General features: G+C 38.8%; 1 protein-coding gene across 1 annotated transcript; it reads right to left on the minus strand.

Moving 5' to 3' along the window:
- Window positions 1-12,640: 12,640 nt before the first annotated feature.
- Window positions 12,641-17,819, minus strand: sstr2a (somatostatin receptor 2a; the record flags this gene model as incomplete). Its single annotated transcript, XM_079261501.1, has 3 exons — window positions 12,641-13,072; window positions 14,902-15,227; window positions 17,432-17,819. 3 exons carry the CDS (start codon window positions 17,817-17,819, stop codon window positions 12,641-12,643), a joined length of 1,146 nt encoding a protein of 381 aa, XP_079117627.1.
- Window positions 17,820-18,259: the final 440 nt, after the last annotated feature.

Below are 18,259 nucleotides of genomic sequence, written 5' to 3' on the forward strand. Positions count from 1 at the left end.
TGATTTGATGCTATATAAATAAAGTTGAATTGAATTGAATTAATATAGTTATTCTGTGTGACCTGTGCCAGTGGGAGCATGTAGATGTTAACCAATGAAGGCCCCAGGATGGAACCTTGGGGAACTCCACATGTATCCACTGTATTGTGTCTAAATTGTGGATGTTTGTTGGACATTTACATCCTAATTTATTCTCTTGCAGTGATTCAATTCAATTCAATTCAACTTTATTTATATAGCGTCAAATCACGGCAATGCCATCTCAAGACGCTTTACAGACAGAGGGGAAAACATAATGAAGGCCAATTCATAACAGCCTATATAAGGAAACCAACAGATTGAGTTGAGTCCAACTCAATCTCCCATCCTGAGCAAGCACACTGGCAACAGTGGGAAGGAAAAAACTCCCTTTTAACAGGAAGGAAACCTCCGGCAGAACCCGGCTCAGGACAGGCAGCCATCTGCCTCTGCTATGTGGGGGGAAGAGGACAGAAAGACAACAGACAACAGGAACTGCTACTCCCGGCCAGGGAGACCTGCTGAGACAGGAGACATACATGTTAATGATGCAACACTGTTATGGGGGGGGGGGGGGGGGGGGGGTAAAAGAAAGAGATAAAGAGAAAAAGAAAGAAGCTCAGTGTATCAGGAAATGTCCCTCAGCAGTCTAAACCTATAGCAGCATAACTAAGGGATGCTAACCATCCCTAGCTATAGGACTTATCAAAAAGATAAGTCTTCAGCCTAGTCTTAAAGGTGGGGAGGGTGTCTGCTTCCCTAACACTAACTGGGAGCTTATTCCATAAGAGAGGGGCCTGATAACCAAAGGCTCTGCCTCCTGCTCGGCTCTTTGAGACTCTAGGAACCACAAGTAAGCCTGCAGTCTGCGAACGAAGTACTCTACTTGGTATATAAGGAACAATGAGGTCTTTGATATATAGTGGTGCCTGGTTGTGGAGGGCTTTATATGTAAGGAGAAGGATTTTAAATTCTATTCTAGATTCAACAGGCAGCCAATGAAGAGAGGCTAAAACTGGAGAAATATGATCTCTCATGCTGGTTCTGGTCAGGACTCTGGCTGCAGAATTCTGGATCAGCTGAAGGCTTTTCAGGGCATATTTAGGACAGCCCAGTAATAGAGAGTTACAGTAATCTAGTCTCGAAGTAACAAAAGCGTGAACCAGTTTTTCTGCATCACTCCGAGACAGAATGTCCCTAATTTTGGCTATATTACGTAAATGAAAGAAGGCTGTTTTAGTAACGTGCTTAATATGTGGGCCAAAGGACAGGTCAGGGTCAAATATTACTCCAAGGTTTCTCACTGTAGCACTGGAAGCTAAAGTAATGCCATCCAGGTTCATTACAAAACCGGAAAATTTAGCTCTGAGTTTTTCAGATCCAACGAGAATTACTTCAGTCTTATCTGAGTTTAAGAGGAGAACATTTCTAGACATCCAAGTCTTTATGTCTATGAGACAATTTTGTAGCCTATTGGGCTGATTTGTTTCATCTGGTTTAAAGGATAAGTATAGTTGAGTATCATCTGCATAACAATGAAAGTTTATTCCATGCTGTCTAATAATTTTGCCTAAAGGGAGCATATATAGTGTGAAGAGTATTGGTCCAAGTACAGAACCTTGAGGAACTCCATGACTTACTGTAGTTTGGGAGGAGGACTTGTCATTTACATGAACAAACTGAAGTCTATCAGATAAATATGATTTAAACCAGCTTAACGCTGTACCTGTAATTCCAATCACCTGTTCTAGTCTTTGTAACAGAATGTTATGATCGACTGTATCAAATGCAGCACTAAGATCAAGCAAGATAAGTACGGACACAAGTCCTTTGTCTGAGGCCATAAGAAGGTCATTAGTAACTTTCACCAATGCTGTCTCAGTACTATGATGAGCTCTAAATCCTGACTGAAACTCCTCGCATAAATTATTTCTGCTCAGGTGGGCATGTAGCTGAGCGGAAACTATTTTCTCCAGAATTTTGGACATAAACGGGAGGTTAGATATAGGTCTATAATTTGCTATCACCTCTGGATCCAGAGATTGCTTTTTAAGTAAAGGCTTGATTACAGCAGTTTTAAATGATTGTGGTACATATCCTGTCACTAAAGACATATTGATAAGATTTAGTAGTGATGTATTAATTAAAGGGAAAATGTCCTTAAAGAGGCTCGTTGGGAGAGGGTCTAAGATACAGGTGGATGGTTTAGATGAAGCTATTATTTTAGTTAATTCAGAGGGTTGGACAGGACAGAAACTATTTAGACACAAGTCAGATCCTGGTTCTAAGGATGCTTCGGAGACCACAACAGGCTCAACATTATAGGTAGAAGGAAGAGTATTGTGAATTTGATCTCTAATAGTGTCAATTTTATTCCTGAAAAAATACATGAAATCATCACAGCTAAGTGAGAAAGGAATACATGGCTCCACAGCGCTCCGGCTCCTAGTAAGCCTAGCTACAGTGCTGAAAAGAAACCGAGGGTTGTTTTTGTTTTCCTCTATCAATGATGAATAATAAGCTGTTCTTGCCATACGTAAGGCTTTTTTGTATACGCTTAAACTTTCTTTCCAGGTTAAGTGAGACTCCTCTAGTCCTGATGAACGCCATCTGTTTTCCAAACGCCTTGATGCCTGTTTTAGAGCTCGAAGCTGGGAATTAAACCAGGGAGCCTTCATAATCTTACCTAATTTCTTCTTCTTTAGGGGAGCAACATTATCCAAGGTTGTACGCATTGAAGCTGTTATAGTATCAGCATGTTGATCAATCTGAGCAGGAGTAAGGCTTAAAGGGGGACTCTCGGTCATGCTAACACATGGTAGATGTGAAAAAATTGATTCAATTGATTGTTTAAATTTTGTAATATTATTGTCTGATAAACATCTACTATAGTAGAATTTATTTTTGGTCAGTGAGTAATCAAATAAAGTGAATTCAAAGGTTAATAAGAAGTGATCGGACAAGACAGGGTTTTGAGGAAATACTTTGAGCTTATCAGTCTCAATACCATATGTTAGAACAAGATCAAGAGTGTGACCATGAGAGTGAGTGGCTCCATTGACATTTTGTGAAAACCCAATTGAGTTTAGAATAGAGCTAAAGGAAATGTTTAAACTATCATTTTCAACGTCAACATGAATATTAAAATCACCTAGTACAATGACCTTATCAGTAGTCAGCACTCACTCAGACAAGAGAGCAGAGAATTCGGTCAGAAACTCGGAGTAAGGTCCAGGTGGGCGATACACTAATGCTAAAAGGAGCGGTTTCTCTGAATTCCATTTTGGATGAGATAAATTTAATGTCAGGAATTCAAAGGATTTATAGTTAGTTTTGTGCTTAGGATTAATTAAAAATTCTGACTTAAAAATAGCTGCAACACCTCCTCCTCTGCCTGTAGTTCTAGGAATGTGAAAGTTTAAATAGTTAGCTGGCGTAGCTTCATTAATACTAACATAATCCTCTTGCTGTAACCAGGTTTCCGTAAGACAGTGATGAAAATTCCAAAGATCTCCTATTTTTTCCTGTTCTTGATGGTGGTATAGAATTTGCCGTGATCCAGATCTAGCTGTGATATCTTGTAAAACCTGTCGGGTACTTCTCCCTGACAATTTACTGTGGAGTTATATGCATACATCCTGCCCCTTGCACATATATTTATCCAAATGGTGATCCCACATTTAATTAAATCAAAGTTATACCAAGAACCATTCTCAGAAAAAAAAAAAAGTCCATTGAGTAGATTTTGCATAAAGTTGCTAACAAAGATATAACAGCCAGCAAAAACCTAACCTCTGCCTCCTCCTTGGTGGAGGTGCAGCTGGGCGTTGTGGTCTCATTAATTCCAGTCAGAGCCAGACTGATTAATTGCCATGAATACTGCTGATCCTTTTAATGTGGCATGACTATATGACAGTTTAAAACGTTCACATTGTACTTAAAAGCCAGATGTGAGCCGGTTTGCTGACCAGTGTGTAGAAGTAGCCTCACATCCAACTGCTTCTTCTCAACTTTTCAGCTTTTTCCTTTAACGTTGCTTTCAGAATGATTCATTTGTCTCCTAACACAGATATCAAGTATCATTGAAGATATTATTAAAAAAGAAAACGTATTGTGCTGCTAGTTGTAAAGCATCTCTTTGTAATGCTGCCTGAGAGGTAGAATTGTTTTGCCTCAATGAGTCCTGTTTTAGTCCAGCTCCACGTCTTAGAGGATCTGAATGTTAAATGTACCAGACAGCTGTAAGATTTAAACATCTCTTACTTCATTCTGTTGCATGCTCTTTGCATTGTTCATGTACGAGCTGTGCTGCATGAAGATTTTTATACAATGTGTCTAGTTTAATCGGCCCAGCCCATATTACGCAATAGCACTTTTCAGGACTGGATTGGTCATTTTTCCATCTGCTTACCGAAAAGGTCATACAAGAGAGGCTTGATCATACCTTTCTGAAACTTCCGAGCAGCACTGACCCGAAATAATGAAAGTGAGAGAGCGGAGGTGGCGTTAGCTGACATTTTTACATTGACATTCAAAGCTGACTCTCATATAACTCACATTCAACCAGATGAAGTTTGATGTGAATATTCTTTTTTCTTAGACATTTAATCCTCATCACCATCCTCTCACCTGCTTCCACCACAAGAAAACATTCCCCAGCACGAGAGTCATTACAGCAGACTTTTTTTTCACAGAGGAGCTGAATCTTCAGCAGTGCAGATTGGCTTGGTGCAGAGTCATGAGTCATATGGAGGCGGCAGAGCTAATGAGAAGTGATATGAGGGAATGTTGCAAATATGCTCACCCATGTGTGGATGGTGTAAAGTTGAGTCTCACATACCTTTACAAGTCAACAGATGTCTAAATAAAGCTATCTATGTCTAGTCTCTCAATAAACTGGGATTGTTATCAGATGTTGCCTGTAAATTGGCATGCTGGTCTCATACTAAAGCCATCAGCAAACCCCTGAGATGGTTGATGCAACGTTATGTCTCGTAGCGACAACGTCCATTTCCAAAAAAGTTGGGTTTCTACAATGTAAGAAAAAAACTTAAATGTATGACTTGTCATCTCATTTGAACCTCCTAATAGGTACAAAAACAAAAGAAACGATTGATGTCTTCATTAAATACCTTAACTGTATGAAGAAGGTGTCCAGATAAAAAAAAGTTTTGTAAACATTTTCCCCATTCTTCCTAAAGATTATTTGGTAAGAAGATAATATATAATGCCATTCATGTTAATATTGAATAAATTAAAATATTAATATTTTTGTTTTTGGTACCTTATAATGACCCTTTTTATCCATATGGATAACTTGTTAATGCCCTTGGAGTCTACCATGTTGTTCAGCCATGCTCATACAGACAGAACAAACACTGGCTTCACAGCCGTTTGTGTGTGAGCTTCCTGTGAAATACTCCCTGTAGAAGAAGGCAGTGCAACTCATATGAGCATGTCCATATTAGACATCCTTTTTAACTTTTTTTTTTTTTTTTTTTTTATAAAAGCCGCGCTTTGGCCAGATAAACTGATTACATGTAAACACAACTCATTACAACAAAACTTTGCAACCTGCTTGTTAAGTTTAAGTTACACATCTGATAAAAGATTTAACAACACATTCTTTTAACAATCATTGCTTCAAATGACACCATGGTACCTCCAACATGTAGTTGTTGCATGAGAAAATGACCCTTGGGGATGTTTTCAGAAAGAAGGACGGAAAAACTTGAGGCATCCTTTTTAGTTGTAATCTACAACTTTACCACTAGATGTCCCTACATTCTAGTTTTTCAACCTTTGTGCCATTGCTTTGTGTAATTCTACATTCAGGGGAGGGGAAGGAGATTAAAGCCTGTTACATACTCCACGAGAAGCCAGAATTTTTTCTTGGACGCAGCCGTGTGCAACAGCCGTTAAATATGATATAACAGGGTTTTTTGCACATAAAAGCAAACAACACAGTGATCTTTGCCCCGCTGCAAATGAAGTTTCTTGTGGAGTATGAATGGACTTGATGAAAAAGAACTTTTTCTTGTTCTTTTGTCCTCAAGAGCAAGAAGAGAGTTCTCTCTTCTCATGTGACAAGCTTAACTAAGAGGACAGTACAATAACGATTGTAAAATTTTCATGCAGACTGGACTGAGTGCAACAATCCTTAGCTACAATACAACAACACTTATCTTGTATTTTTAACTTTATCCTGTTCTATTTTTTGTGTTTTATTCACACACACACTGCTGTTAGAACACTTAATTTCCCAGGGGGAACTCATTCAAAGAGATCAATAAAGTTCTATCTAATCTAAACTAATTCAATACGTGATGGTTTGTTTCGTGTACTTCGATGTGATAAAATTAAATGACATTGTTTTTCATTTAAATGGGTCAAGGCTCACTGAGGAAGTCGCAGCTCGTCCTGGACTGACAGCTCATTTCTCTCTTTTTTTTTCATTTACTGTTTTTCTTCATTTGGTTTGTGCTGCTTCTTCTCTTCCGGGCGGGTCAGTGACACTTTAAAGTCCCTTCGCAGGCCACTCAATCTCAGATAAAGTATCATTGCAACACGGCACATTCATGATGTGTTCAGGGGTCAAAAAAACAAAACAAAACAAAAACCTGGAATAGTCCCAAGGAATGTTTTCCTGGAGGACCATGGAGGAATTCCAGGAACATCTTAAGATAAGTACCACTACATATAGACGAGAAAATAACACAACCACACACAGGTCAGATTACACACACTAAGTCACTGACACAAATAAACAGATTTGACCATGGGCTGCATTTAATTGCAGAAACAAGGACATTAGCTCGTCCATTACAATCATTGATCACATAATCTACAGTATGCAACAATAAAGAGTCACAAAAACATCTGCTTTTGACATGATATCACACAAACATAAGCTGTGTAAGCAGGGGAAAAGTAGTTAAACTGATATACAACGGGTCTGTGTTATGTTTACTTAACATGTCTGTAGTGTACAAAGGCCTTTGGTTGGTTGGCTTTTGAGGGAAAGAGTTTAGTTTTGCTGTACACAGATGTCATCACATGATTTTAGACAGTATTCAGTTTCAAGGCACATAGATATAAGTAACAGCACAGTAAAGTACACATCCACAGCTGTACACTACTAAAAACAAGCATTTATGGCCAATTGGCCTAAGATCTGTATGGTCACGATTATTCTTATGAAATTCATACAGATGTTGCTGATCAAAAAGCTACAAATTTTGACCTGTTGTTGCCAAAATATGAAGCCATAAAATCCAACAGTATAGGTTTCTTTCTGAGTCTTCAGAATGGAAAACTAGCATTTAGCAACAAGTGTAACAATGTGTTTGATTGGTGAGGTGACAGCTGGTGAGATACCCTTCCCATGCAAGAACAAGCAGAGGATACGACAAATACACAATTTATACTCAACAGTGCATCTTTAGGAGTGCACGTAATAGCCCTTCGCAAATTAACTCATGGTTGAAAGAAAAGAAAGTGAGCGCAAGTTGACAAAGGTTTTCCATCCCTTTGCTTCTGCCTCTCTGTACATTATACATTTACGAAAACCTGCCAGAAATCCAGACAAATGCCCTTTTCACATTTAGAACTGGCCTGTACCCAGCGAGCATGAAGCCAAGATACATGCCGGCTTGGATAATGCTAATGTATTTCTTAAATAACGCAGTTTCTCAGAGAAAGATATAAGATTTGGTTTAAAAAAATGACAAACAAAGCAGCAAGTACATCCACTATCTCATTGGTCCAAGTCTCTTTTCAGCGCTACATTTGCACTGGCTTTGGCACACACCATTCCTAAAAACACTGGTTTAACCTTAAAATGTTCCGCTATCTACATTAAGTCCATATACCTTGTCTTAATGGCCACTGGCAATGACAGGCATTGTGCTTTCTAGTGTAGGACTTTGCACCTTTCAGCACAGTGAAATGGGAATCAGGTCATGCTGCTCTTCAACAGTCCTTCAACAAATGAATTTGGCAGGGAATAATTCATAGACATTGCAAGAGCAAAAGTAATTAACAATGTAAGAAGAGGGAAATTCTCTGTAGGTGTGCAGGGTCTAAATAAAGTCACTGTATTCATTGAATGTTGAGACAGTCCATCATGAGGATGAAAAATGTAAAAGATGTGAAAAAATATTCCATGTTTGACTCAGGATTGTGGCTACATCTCATTATTAAGCCCCCGGTCTTAGACTGAAGGGTGAGTGAGCCCTTCCTGAGCCTCTTCTCTGCAGAGAACTGGCCATCCTCATCATCCACTCAGACAAAGCTACAAGGAGCTGACATCCGTGTGACACATTATTAGCAACAAGACTAAATCACATGGAACTCTTCCTGCACACATGTCCACAAACAACGGTGAACATGATTGTAAATGTAATGGATGCATGAGCGCCTGCTTTGACCTGTGATTCATGTTGCGGCTGACCCTACTGGAAATAGAACCTGCAGCAGTGACAACACGGCGAATGTCATGATAAATTATAAGGGCATGTTGCCCACGGCCCACGAGGACACGCACTTCTGTGTATGAGGTTGTTACTGTTTGTGCTAACTGCTCAGGACATGGTCTTTCTCCTTTCTCATCTCTTCTGATTGCACTGATTGATGGTCTCTGATGTGACTGATAAACTGGGATAAAAGCAGTACGACACTGCAGCATATGGTCAACGACCCTATTACTGCTCTGAAGTTGTTTGACAAATCTCCTTGCAGCCAGGGAGGCGCCACCATCAATGATGGTGTGTTTGGGATGTTGCAAAACTGGATGTGCTCTCATTAAATCAGCATTAATGGAGTGATAAGATCTAGTCTTTAATTAAATTTTGCCCAGATCACCTGCTGTTTTTTTGTATAAATATAAACCTGTCCATTAATTTTGTAGCCCTCAACTTTTCTAAGTCACAACTTATAATAATACCCAAAAATAATGAACACTATTCTACCTCATGTCACAAGCAAAGCTGGTATAAACATTACCCCTTTCTAAAAGGCATTTCTTCCCATTTTATTCTGTCTCTGCAACCACCTGGCAGCTCCTAGTTATTTTTTCACAAAAAAACATGAGGGACCGTACTCCCCGGTAGAAGCTCAGAGTTATAGGACAGGTCTCCCCAATGGTCAGGGATATGGTTGCACAAACACTTACAGGCTTGCCCCAGCTGCAAGATGAAAAGCAACAGCAAGAGCAACAGTTAAAATCTTGGTGCCTGTCATATAATGCCATGCCAGATGAATAATGAGTAGAAAATGTACAAACTGCAGCTATATGGAATCTTGGAATGTTACAGCATAATGCATCACCATCAATAACCAGTTGTGCCAATTAAATAGACAAAATTACTCCTAATAGGATGTCTAGCATACAAACCTGCTTTAAATAATTGTATCTTGTTTTCAAGAGTTGAAATAAATAAAGACTGCACCAATTATTTGAAGAACTCCTGCAGTTTTGTCCTTGCTAGCTAATAACCTGCAAGCTAGTTTAACAGTAAATGCTGTCAGACTGAGTTAAAGATGGAATTTATGGACAATCTTTTAATTAAAATTTAGACATTTTCTGTCAAAGAATGTCATAATGATCTAAAGTAAAGACGGTACAAGAGTTTACTTAAGTTAAATGCTAACATGCTAAAGAAGTTCATGCTAATGTGTAGGTATTCTGTAGGTGAAGACATTTTTTCTCATTTAACCACTCTCTAAATATGTCAACTTGTTCATTTGGGTAATGGTTAAAATATCACTTACAGTCAATAATGATAAGATGCATTGCAACAAGAGTTGTGAAATTATAACATATTTATTTTTAACCATTAGGCCTATCTTTTTCTAGCCACTAGCAAGTATTTTTATGTACAAATGCTCACCGTGAAACTCTTTAATCCAACTTTAACCAATTATTTCTGAGTTTAGTAAAACCAAGAGAGCAAATTAATACAAAGAAGTGAAGAATTAGTAGCTCACATTCTCTGCTCCATCTATCCCCTTTACGAATACAATCCACACCTTGCAGCTTTTTTAAGAAAACAGAAGTGACATTTACTCTTTTAATAATGGTGCGCTATTAATCAGAGTGAATACTTGCTGGCACATAGGTATGGAAAAAAAGAGTCCATTAATCCTATTATTTATATGATAGCATGACACTAAGATTAAATGGTGTTTAATACAAGTGAGATGATTTCACGCCTCACTAAAGAGTAACTCTTGTCCCAACAAAAATTTACACACTAATGAGTTGTGTGACAATGTCTATAATTGGTATGTCAGAGACTCTAACTGTTTCGATGTTAATTAATTCTTCTCTTTTTTGTTATTTTATTTTAGTTTTAGAGTTTTAACATTTATTTTCAAAGACAGCAGGTGGGGATGAGCTGCTTTGCTAAAGCCTGACATAAAAATGTAAATCCCATTCAGGTCAGACATTGTTGCGCATGTTCCTGTCAAATAAATAAATTCAGTTCAATTCACATCAAGTATATTTGACTCAAACTTTCATACGTGACTTGTACATGCACAATTTTAAATTATCCACAGCATTAATGGCCAGCTTTTTGTGCTCGTTGTTGAAACATATTTCAGCAGGAAATAAAATATACCACTCAGTTTAATCTGGGAACAAACATGTTGAATGGACTGAGTTCACAGCATATTTTACTACAGGCAGTGTGAATGAACTGGAAATAACCTCTGTCTAAGTCATAATCATAATAGCTCCAGAGGAAACTACCTGCACTGTTGAAACAACAAGTGAGAAACTGGAATTTGAAATGAGTCCACTTGCTAACATTTGGGTCGATTTCCGATGTTTCCTGACAAATGGCTTTTAGCTTTCTCCTAAATAAAGTGGAAAATAACTATTACGATGTTCAGGTTTTGTCTGATAAGAGATATCTTTACAGACATTTACAACCTAAGAATCCACCTAAAGCTATTCATGGTCAAATTAGATTTCTGAATGAATCTTAAGTATTGGACAAATTACAATTTGAATTGATGATTGAGATAGATAAAGAGTAAAAGGATAAAAAACGCAATTACATTTCATCTTAAGGATCCAGTAAGCTGCAGGCTTTTTGAGCTTTTGGATTTGATCATAGGACTGGAGTAGCATTAGATCTTTCCGTCACATTGCCTCTATATACAGTTTCCATAGAGACAACTAACACCATTTATGGTTTATGAACTTATTGAACTTATTGAGAGCATATAACTAATAGGTTAACAAAGAAATACACCACTGAAAGCATTACACAAGACTACAACCATGAATTACTATGCAGATTATCTTTAACGGTGAGGTATCACCTGTCAGTGATATCATCAGGTTAGGTTTGTGGTTAACCTCCTTTTTCAGTATGTAATATACACAGTAAAGGAAACAAACATTTACCAGGGACATGATGACTATTTGCATTGTGGCAATTACGAAGTCTGTAGTATCCCATTTGTAATTAAAGTTGGGCAGAATTTAGTTCCTGTTGCTTCCATTTTAGCACTGAAATAAAACTCTAGGATGAGTCACTCCTTTGAAAAACACAGGCTGTGAAGGCCGCGAATTATCATCAAATCATCATAACAGAGTTTAACATTTGTATTGTGGTCTCACAAACCCATCGCTAATTTCAGTAATACGGAACGGTACGGCAGGGTTCGCCTTTAAAAGTCCTTTTCCTTCTGAACAGAGTGAACATGTGCGGTGCTCTCCTGTAGAGGCTGGCAGAAATCCATTTCCTATGTACATAGTCAAGCTGTTTTGAAGCAGCAAGGTTAGAGTGCCTGCAGAGATTGTTTCCCATTTTTAATCAATAATCCAGGATGTTGAAATCTAGAGTTTTCAGATCAATGCTGCCTCTCCCATGAAGATGCCAGCTAGAGAAGGGGAAAGAAAGCATCCTTTGTTTATTTGCAGACAGAAGAGCTCTGCCATTTCGTTCGTCTTTCGATCATGCGGGACCAGACTAATCAGCTGATATAAATAAAATAAGATAGTGACACGATTCATATTGGGGATGGGGCAGATCTGCCTGCTTGGAAAAGCTGTGGGGCATTATTGTGCTGCCAGTTTCCATCAAACTTCTTCAACAGCATTTCAATTTTTGAGGGGAATAAAATGATGGATCTTTTTTCTAGTAAAAAAAAAAAAAAAATCCATCAAGTAGAAACCTCTCTCCACCATCTCTGGGTACACACTGATCCCGCACCATGTCCCCATCTTGGATCGACTGAGCTGACGAGTCCAAACAGCAAGCCTTAAAAATGTTTGATTTCAACACCGCCTTGCTCTGCACTCTTAAACAAAAACACTCGAATGAACGATTTTCGCTCCATCTCAGGGTTAACAAGCTGAAGTTGCCTCATTGATCCGGTCACCAAGTGGCTTCAGTTGGAGTTAGTGTACTTCCCCTGACCTCTCAAAACCGTTGAGAAATTGTTTATTTTTCTCTTCGACTTTGCTCATGTGTCCATGAGCAAGTATTGCGTCACCTTCCAACTCCCACTTCTTTGAACAAGGGTCACTAACAGTAACCTGGCAGCTCATTTAGTCTGGAAGAAGCTTCTGCACCCCTCCCTGGATGTCACTGCCACTCCTCTGGCCTCAGATACTGGTCTGCAGCTCACCGTTGAGCAGGGAGGCATTGTGAGTCTCCAAGTTGGCTGCGATGAGCATGGCCTCGTTGACCATCCTGCTCCGGTCCGCCCTGCTGTCGCTGCGCTCTATCTCATCCAGGCCCGCCACCTTCTTGAGGCACAAAACATTCTGAAAGCTCTTCTTGAAGTTGTCCGACAGGAAGGCGTACAGGATGGGGTTGGCGCAGCTGTTGGCATAGCCCAGCACCACCACAAAGTCAAACGTGCTCTTCAAAGCAGAGGTGGGCTTTATGGAGCTGGTGACGGAGGTGACGTTGAAAATGTAGAAAGGCAGCCAGCAGAGGACGAACACCGCCACCACGATGGACACCATACGCGTCACCTTTCGCTCAGAACGCTTGCGCTTTGTGGAGCCCACGCGCAAGCCAGACGACTTTACCTAGCAAAGGAAATGGAAAGTGGCTTAAATGCCTTAAATAGCACAACGTCACCTTAAAGTTCTTTAATGGACATAATCAATTCATTGTGATCCAATTACAGAATCTATGTAAGTTCTGCTATTTATATTAACTGTGTCCATACAAGCTAATGCACAGACTATAAAAGGGATGTAACAATAAATCGATCTATAGATCGATCACATGGTCCAAAATGCAGACAGTGATCAAAAATCGAAAGAAAATCCATTTGCCAAATGCAATTTTAGTTTGAAAATGGCTTTGAGTTTCCCTTGCACGTTGTTTTTTCATTTATTAAAGCAGTTCAACAAAACAAGGTTGTGACTTTATGTGAGTAGTGTCTTATCTTGGCTGAACACAGTGACTTAATAAACAAGACAAAGCATGTTAATTAGTGTTCTTTAGACATGGAGCCACTGCGCTGCCAGTTGTTGCTTCAATTTTAAGGGACATATAGCAGAAAGGTTCCCTCATGTAACACTTTGCAAGAAAGCAAAAAATGTTAATAATTAAAAACTGCTTCCAGCAACAGGTGGCTGTACTGAGAATACTGCTGTAGGGCAGCACTCAAGCAAAGAGAAAGAGAAGAAGAAGAAAACTCACATAATTGTAAATGGCTTGTATTAATTTTAATGAAAGTCAACATCCCTGTAAGGAAAACCTTTTCTCCCTTTAAATACTGCACAGGCTTAAATCCTGTGTAGCCTTTTCCAGTCAAAATAACTCATAAAGGAGGTTTTACAAATTTCATCGAATGTTCATTAATTCAACACTATTTGTGCTTCCTCCTCCTATCCTGTGTAGCCTTGTGAGAGTTAGACAACTCCTGTTCAGTCATATAAAACCCAGATATCCTGTCGGGGTTGTGAGCTTTTAAAAGAAAATTACTTTCAACATACTTTTGTATATAATTAGCTGTACGGTAACTTCTGAAGATGACTGCTCTCCTGTGTGGTGACTTTAGGTAGCAAGTTGGGACTGTGTGAAATGTAAGTCAAAACCAGATTGGCAGATTTGCAAGTTTGATTACATATCAGATACATGAAAAACCCATCAGGTGTTGAAAATGAGACTTTTTGCTTTTCTTTTAATTAAAAATATCTTGAATTTGGTGGCAGCAGCATCTGAAAAAGGTTGAGAAGAAGGGTATTGTTTACCACTGTGCACCTTCTTTTAACAATAGTCTGTACATGTCACCAAGAGTGTTGTTCGATCCTGGTCTCTTATAGGATTCTGGTGGCTCCATTGTCCTTGATTGACTTCTTTGTGTTCTGCTTTACCGTTTGAGAGATTACTGGTCACCAGACAAGGCAGCTGCAAACTCTGCAACAGTCCTGTTTGGTAGCAACAGATACAGTCTGCGCTTTAGTGAAATATGTCAAGTTTTTCTTGAAAAATATGGTATTTGGATAAAAGCCTATGAAAGCTTTACATTTCAGTTTTCTCATCACAAAACAGTTTTCCACTTTGACTCAGTTCATTTTAAAGGGCTTGGCCCACCGCAGCTGCACAACGTGAAGTCTTTTGCAATGTCAGGTTTACATCTGAGAGACTCCGCCTCTCTGAGGTGCTCTTTTCATACAGTTAACCCAATAAACTGCAGCATCTTCCTTCATCTGTTTCTTTTCAAGCCATTTTTTTCAACAAATAGTAAATTTTTTCAGTTTAAACATTAAATATATATTTTCTATATTCAAATGTAAATGAAAGATTGGTTGAATTACTGCATTGTCTTTATTTATAAGCAGCAGCATCAACAACATGGAAATAAACATTGTTTTATCCAGCGCATCCTGTGGCAGGTCCTTACCTTGACTATAATTAGCAGGTAGCAGAGACAGATGACTGCCAGTGGCAAGAAGAATCCAACAAAGAAGGTGTAGAATATGAAGGCTGTGTAGTAGACCTCCTGAGGCTCGGGCCACACTATCCCACAAACTGGCACCTTATTCAGGCCACTGAAGATCATAGTTGGTAGGATGACTAACAGTGACACCCCCCATACTGTGAGGTTTATTAGTTTGGCTATACGGGGCTTCCGCCACTTTGTGGACCTAATGGGATGGACAACAGCCAGGTATCGATCGATGCTCATCACCATGAGGCAGAAGATGCTGGTGAACTGATTAAGAGAGTCTGGAATGGGGCAAAGGAGGAGAGCAAGCACAGGGGTGAAGAGAAAAGGAAGGTGAGTTGTGGTTATGTGTCACATGGTTACTCATCATCACTATGTTAGTCATATTTGAAGTTCAATGATTTGAGGTGACTCTGCAACATGTCATAGCTCTACTAAAGCCCAAAAAATAAGAACACATTGTGGTGTTATTTCAGTCCATCCAGAAAGTGCAAAAGTGCAGTTCATTAAAGAAGATTTGGTTTTTGTATGCCCAGAATGGGACGTGTGTGGACAGAACCAAAGTGGCTTTTTTCCATCATTCCTTCAACTTTTTATGCTGATCCAAGCTGTCTCTTATACATGCTTTTCTAATCACGTTATTTACATTCAATATCTAGAAATGGTGTACTTAAGTTTGATCAAGCTGTAGCTCAAGACGTAGCATTTGCAAATATAAAACCATTATTTTGCTGTTAAAGGAAACCATTTGTACGTGTATATGTGGGTTTTCAATTAAATGTGTAGAGAATTTGAGCTAAATTAAGACATGCGCTGACATTTCTACACATTTCCATGCACTCTGCGTCAAGGGATGTTACGATTAGGATTTTCTTGTCACGATTGTCAATCAAATAATCATCATTTTACAATTATCATGATACCTATGTACTAATTAAATTCCCAACAATATAAATGTAAAAGAAATTGCATGAACTCTCCTTATAAATCTATAAATTTTAATTAATACAAATGCAGAGATTAAAATGCAGAGACCTTTTTTCTTTCACATTAACTCAAAAACAACAAAGTTATTACTCGTGTCATAATGGAAAGCCAAACTTGGCTTTATTTCAATGAAACAAGCTGATTTTGGGAATGTAGGTGCCTTGTCACAGTAGTTAACCAAATGCACCAAAACCCCTCTATTTATGTTGTTTCAATGTTGTTGCTTCTCAAGTCTTACATTTAAAGGATTGCCACAATGTGGCCCAACCTTAGACATAAAATAACTTTGTTTTTGTTCGGTGTGTATTTTGAGTTAATCTCTCGTTACCGTTCAGGCATGATCTTTTATGTAAAGTGAAGATAATGAAGAATCTTTAGGATTTATTGTGGCTTTTAATACTGTGATAACCTGTTAAATTAGGCAAGTTAGGTGGTGTGGTAGGTAGTGCTACAGATTAATTCATGCTTCTTTTATGTTTGTAAATCAGGCCGTCTGCATATATGTTGTCAAACATCTGTGCACACATACGTCCACATGTCCTGTGTGTTGGCATGGTTGTTAGGCAACACATCCACTAGAGGGCACTGTAGAGTTCAATAACATTATACATTAGGCATTAGGCAACGGTGCAAGAGATCGGGATTCTGCATGTCCTCAGAAAGAGTTATAAAAAGAAAGTAGACCAGCACTAGTGTATGTGGCTTCTTCTTCATTGCTTCCAGCAGTTGATCATAAGTTAGATGACACAACACTGCCCCTTTCTGTTTGCTACGTCTGGCTAAATGTCCACTAAATGACGGAAAAAAACAGAAAGGAGCGTATGTGTGTATGCAAGGCTTTACTCTAATGTAAAACTGCGAGTTATACTCCAAAAAAAGAAAAAAACTGGATGAAGTACTTTGATGGTAAACCCTGGAGACTGGTATCTGTCAACAACTAATATTACCAGTCTGTAATCATGAGAGTGTCTTCTAACATAACTTACAATGTCTAAATATTTAAATGACAAATTCAAGGTTTTCCTTTTCATTTCTTTCATTTTCTTTTTTTTTTTTTGAGATAAAAATGTGCATAAAATCAGATTGCGGGAGACTGATCTCACATTTTTTTAGCCACATTCATGAGTAAAAATGAATGTTTATCAACCCAAAGAGTTCAATATCACTGTCACCTCAGCTTCAGAGTTAAACTTTAAGGACTGTGAAAGATTGTATTTTCTTACAAAACACGTTTGCAAATTCTGACAAGTCCTGTTTGTTTAACCAAAACTTAACAACATAAGTAAGAAAATCTGGCACTAAGGTGAGTCCCTGCATGAGAGTCCTGTGACATTTCCATTGCCAAACGCAAACAAGCCTGCTGGTTTGTTTGGCAACAAAAAAAGAAAAAATGGTAATCTGACATATGTTGAGGTAATAAATATCTGATTCACTTTTGAGACTCAAAATTACATATTTCACTATAACAAAGAAGTTAACATCTCCTTTCTACACCCACCTACAGTCATGATCACCCTGCACAAAGCCTCTCCAAAGGGCCAATGGACCAGCGCCAGCTGCAGAGCGATGAACGGCAGGCTCATCATGCACAGAACATCTGCCACTGCCAGGTTCAGGATGTAGATGTTGGTCACCGTCTTCATTTTGGCATAGCGCAGGATCACGTAGATGACCAGTGTATTGCCACATAATCCAACAGCACACACCATGAAGTAGATGAGGGTAATAACCATAGAGCTGGTCTTGTCCTGGTGAGGCTCGCTGGTCCCTGAGAGGTTATAATCCAGGTACGACTCATTGTCTTGGTTGTAGGAGTCGTACAGGAGAGGTGGAGGGATAGAGACGTTGGGGGAGGGTGGGAGGAATGACCACTGATCCAAGGCCATGACTTTTCACTGGACTTTCAGCAATCAACTGTTCTAAGTGTCTAAAAATGATGAGAGTGGGGCATAAAGGTGTATTAAGAAAGGAATATGGCAATAGTAAGGGTTAATGGGCCTGACTTAAATACTTCAAAGAGATGAATTTTACAGAGCACAGCTGTGGAAATAAGGTTAAAAAGGAGACTTAAGAGGGTTTATTCTAAGATAAAAGTAAACAGGGTGCTAAGATTTTGAGGCTGTGGAATCTAAGGGTCTGGGGCTCCGGGGATTGGGATGAGCAGGAAATTTCATATACAAGGAGCCACAGTTATCACATTCCAACTGTAGAGAGACAGTAAAATAGCAAGACAGATCTATGGAGAGAAAGAAAACAAAGATATAATAAGCTCGCTTGAAGCACAACGACTATTTCCATTGACGAGCAATAACAGTCTCAGCACATC

Source organism: Telmatherina bonti (genome assembly GCF_933228915.1).
Source record: "Telmatherina bonti genome assembly, chromosome: 21".
NCBI classification, from domain to species: Eukaryota; Metazoa; Chordata; class Actinopteri; order Atheriniformes; family Telmatherinidae; genus Telmatherina; species Telmatherina bonti.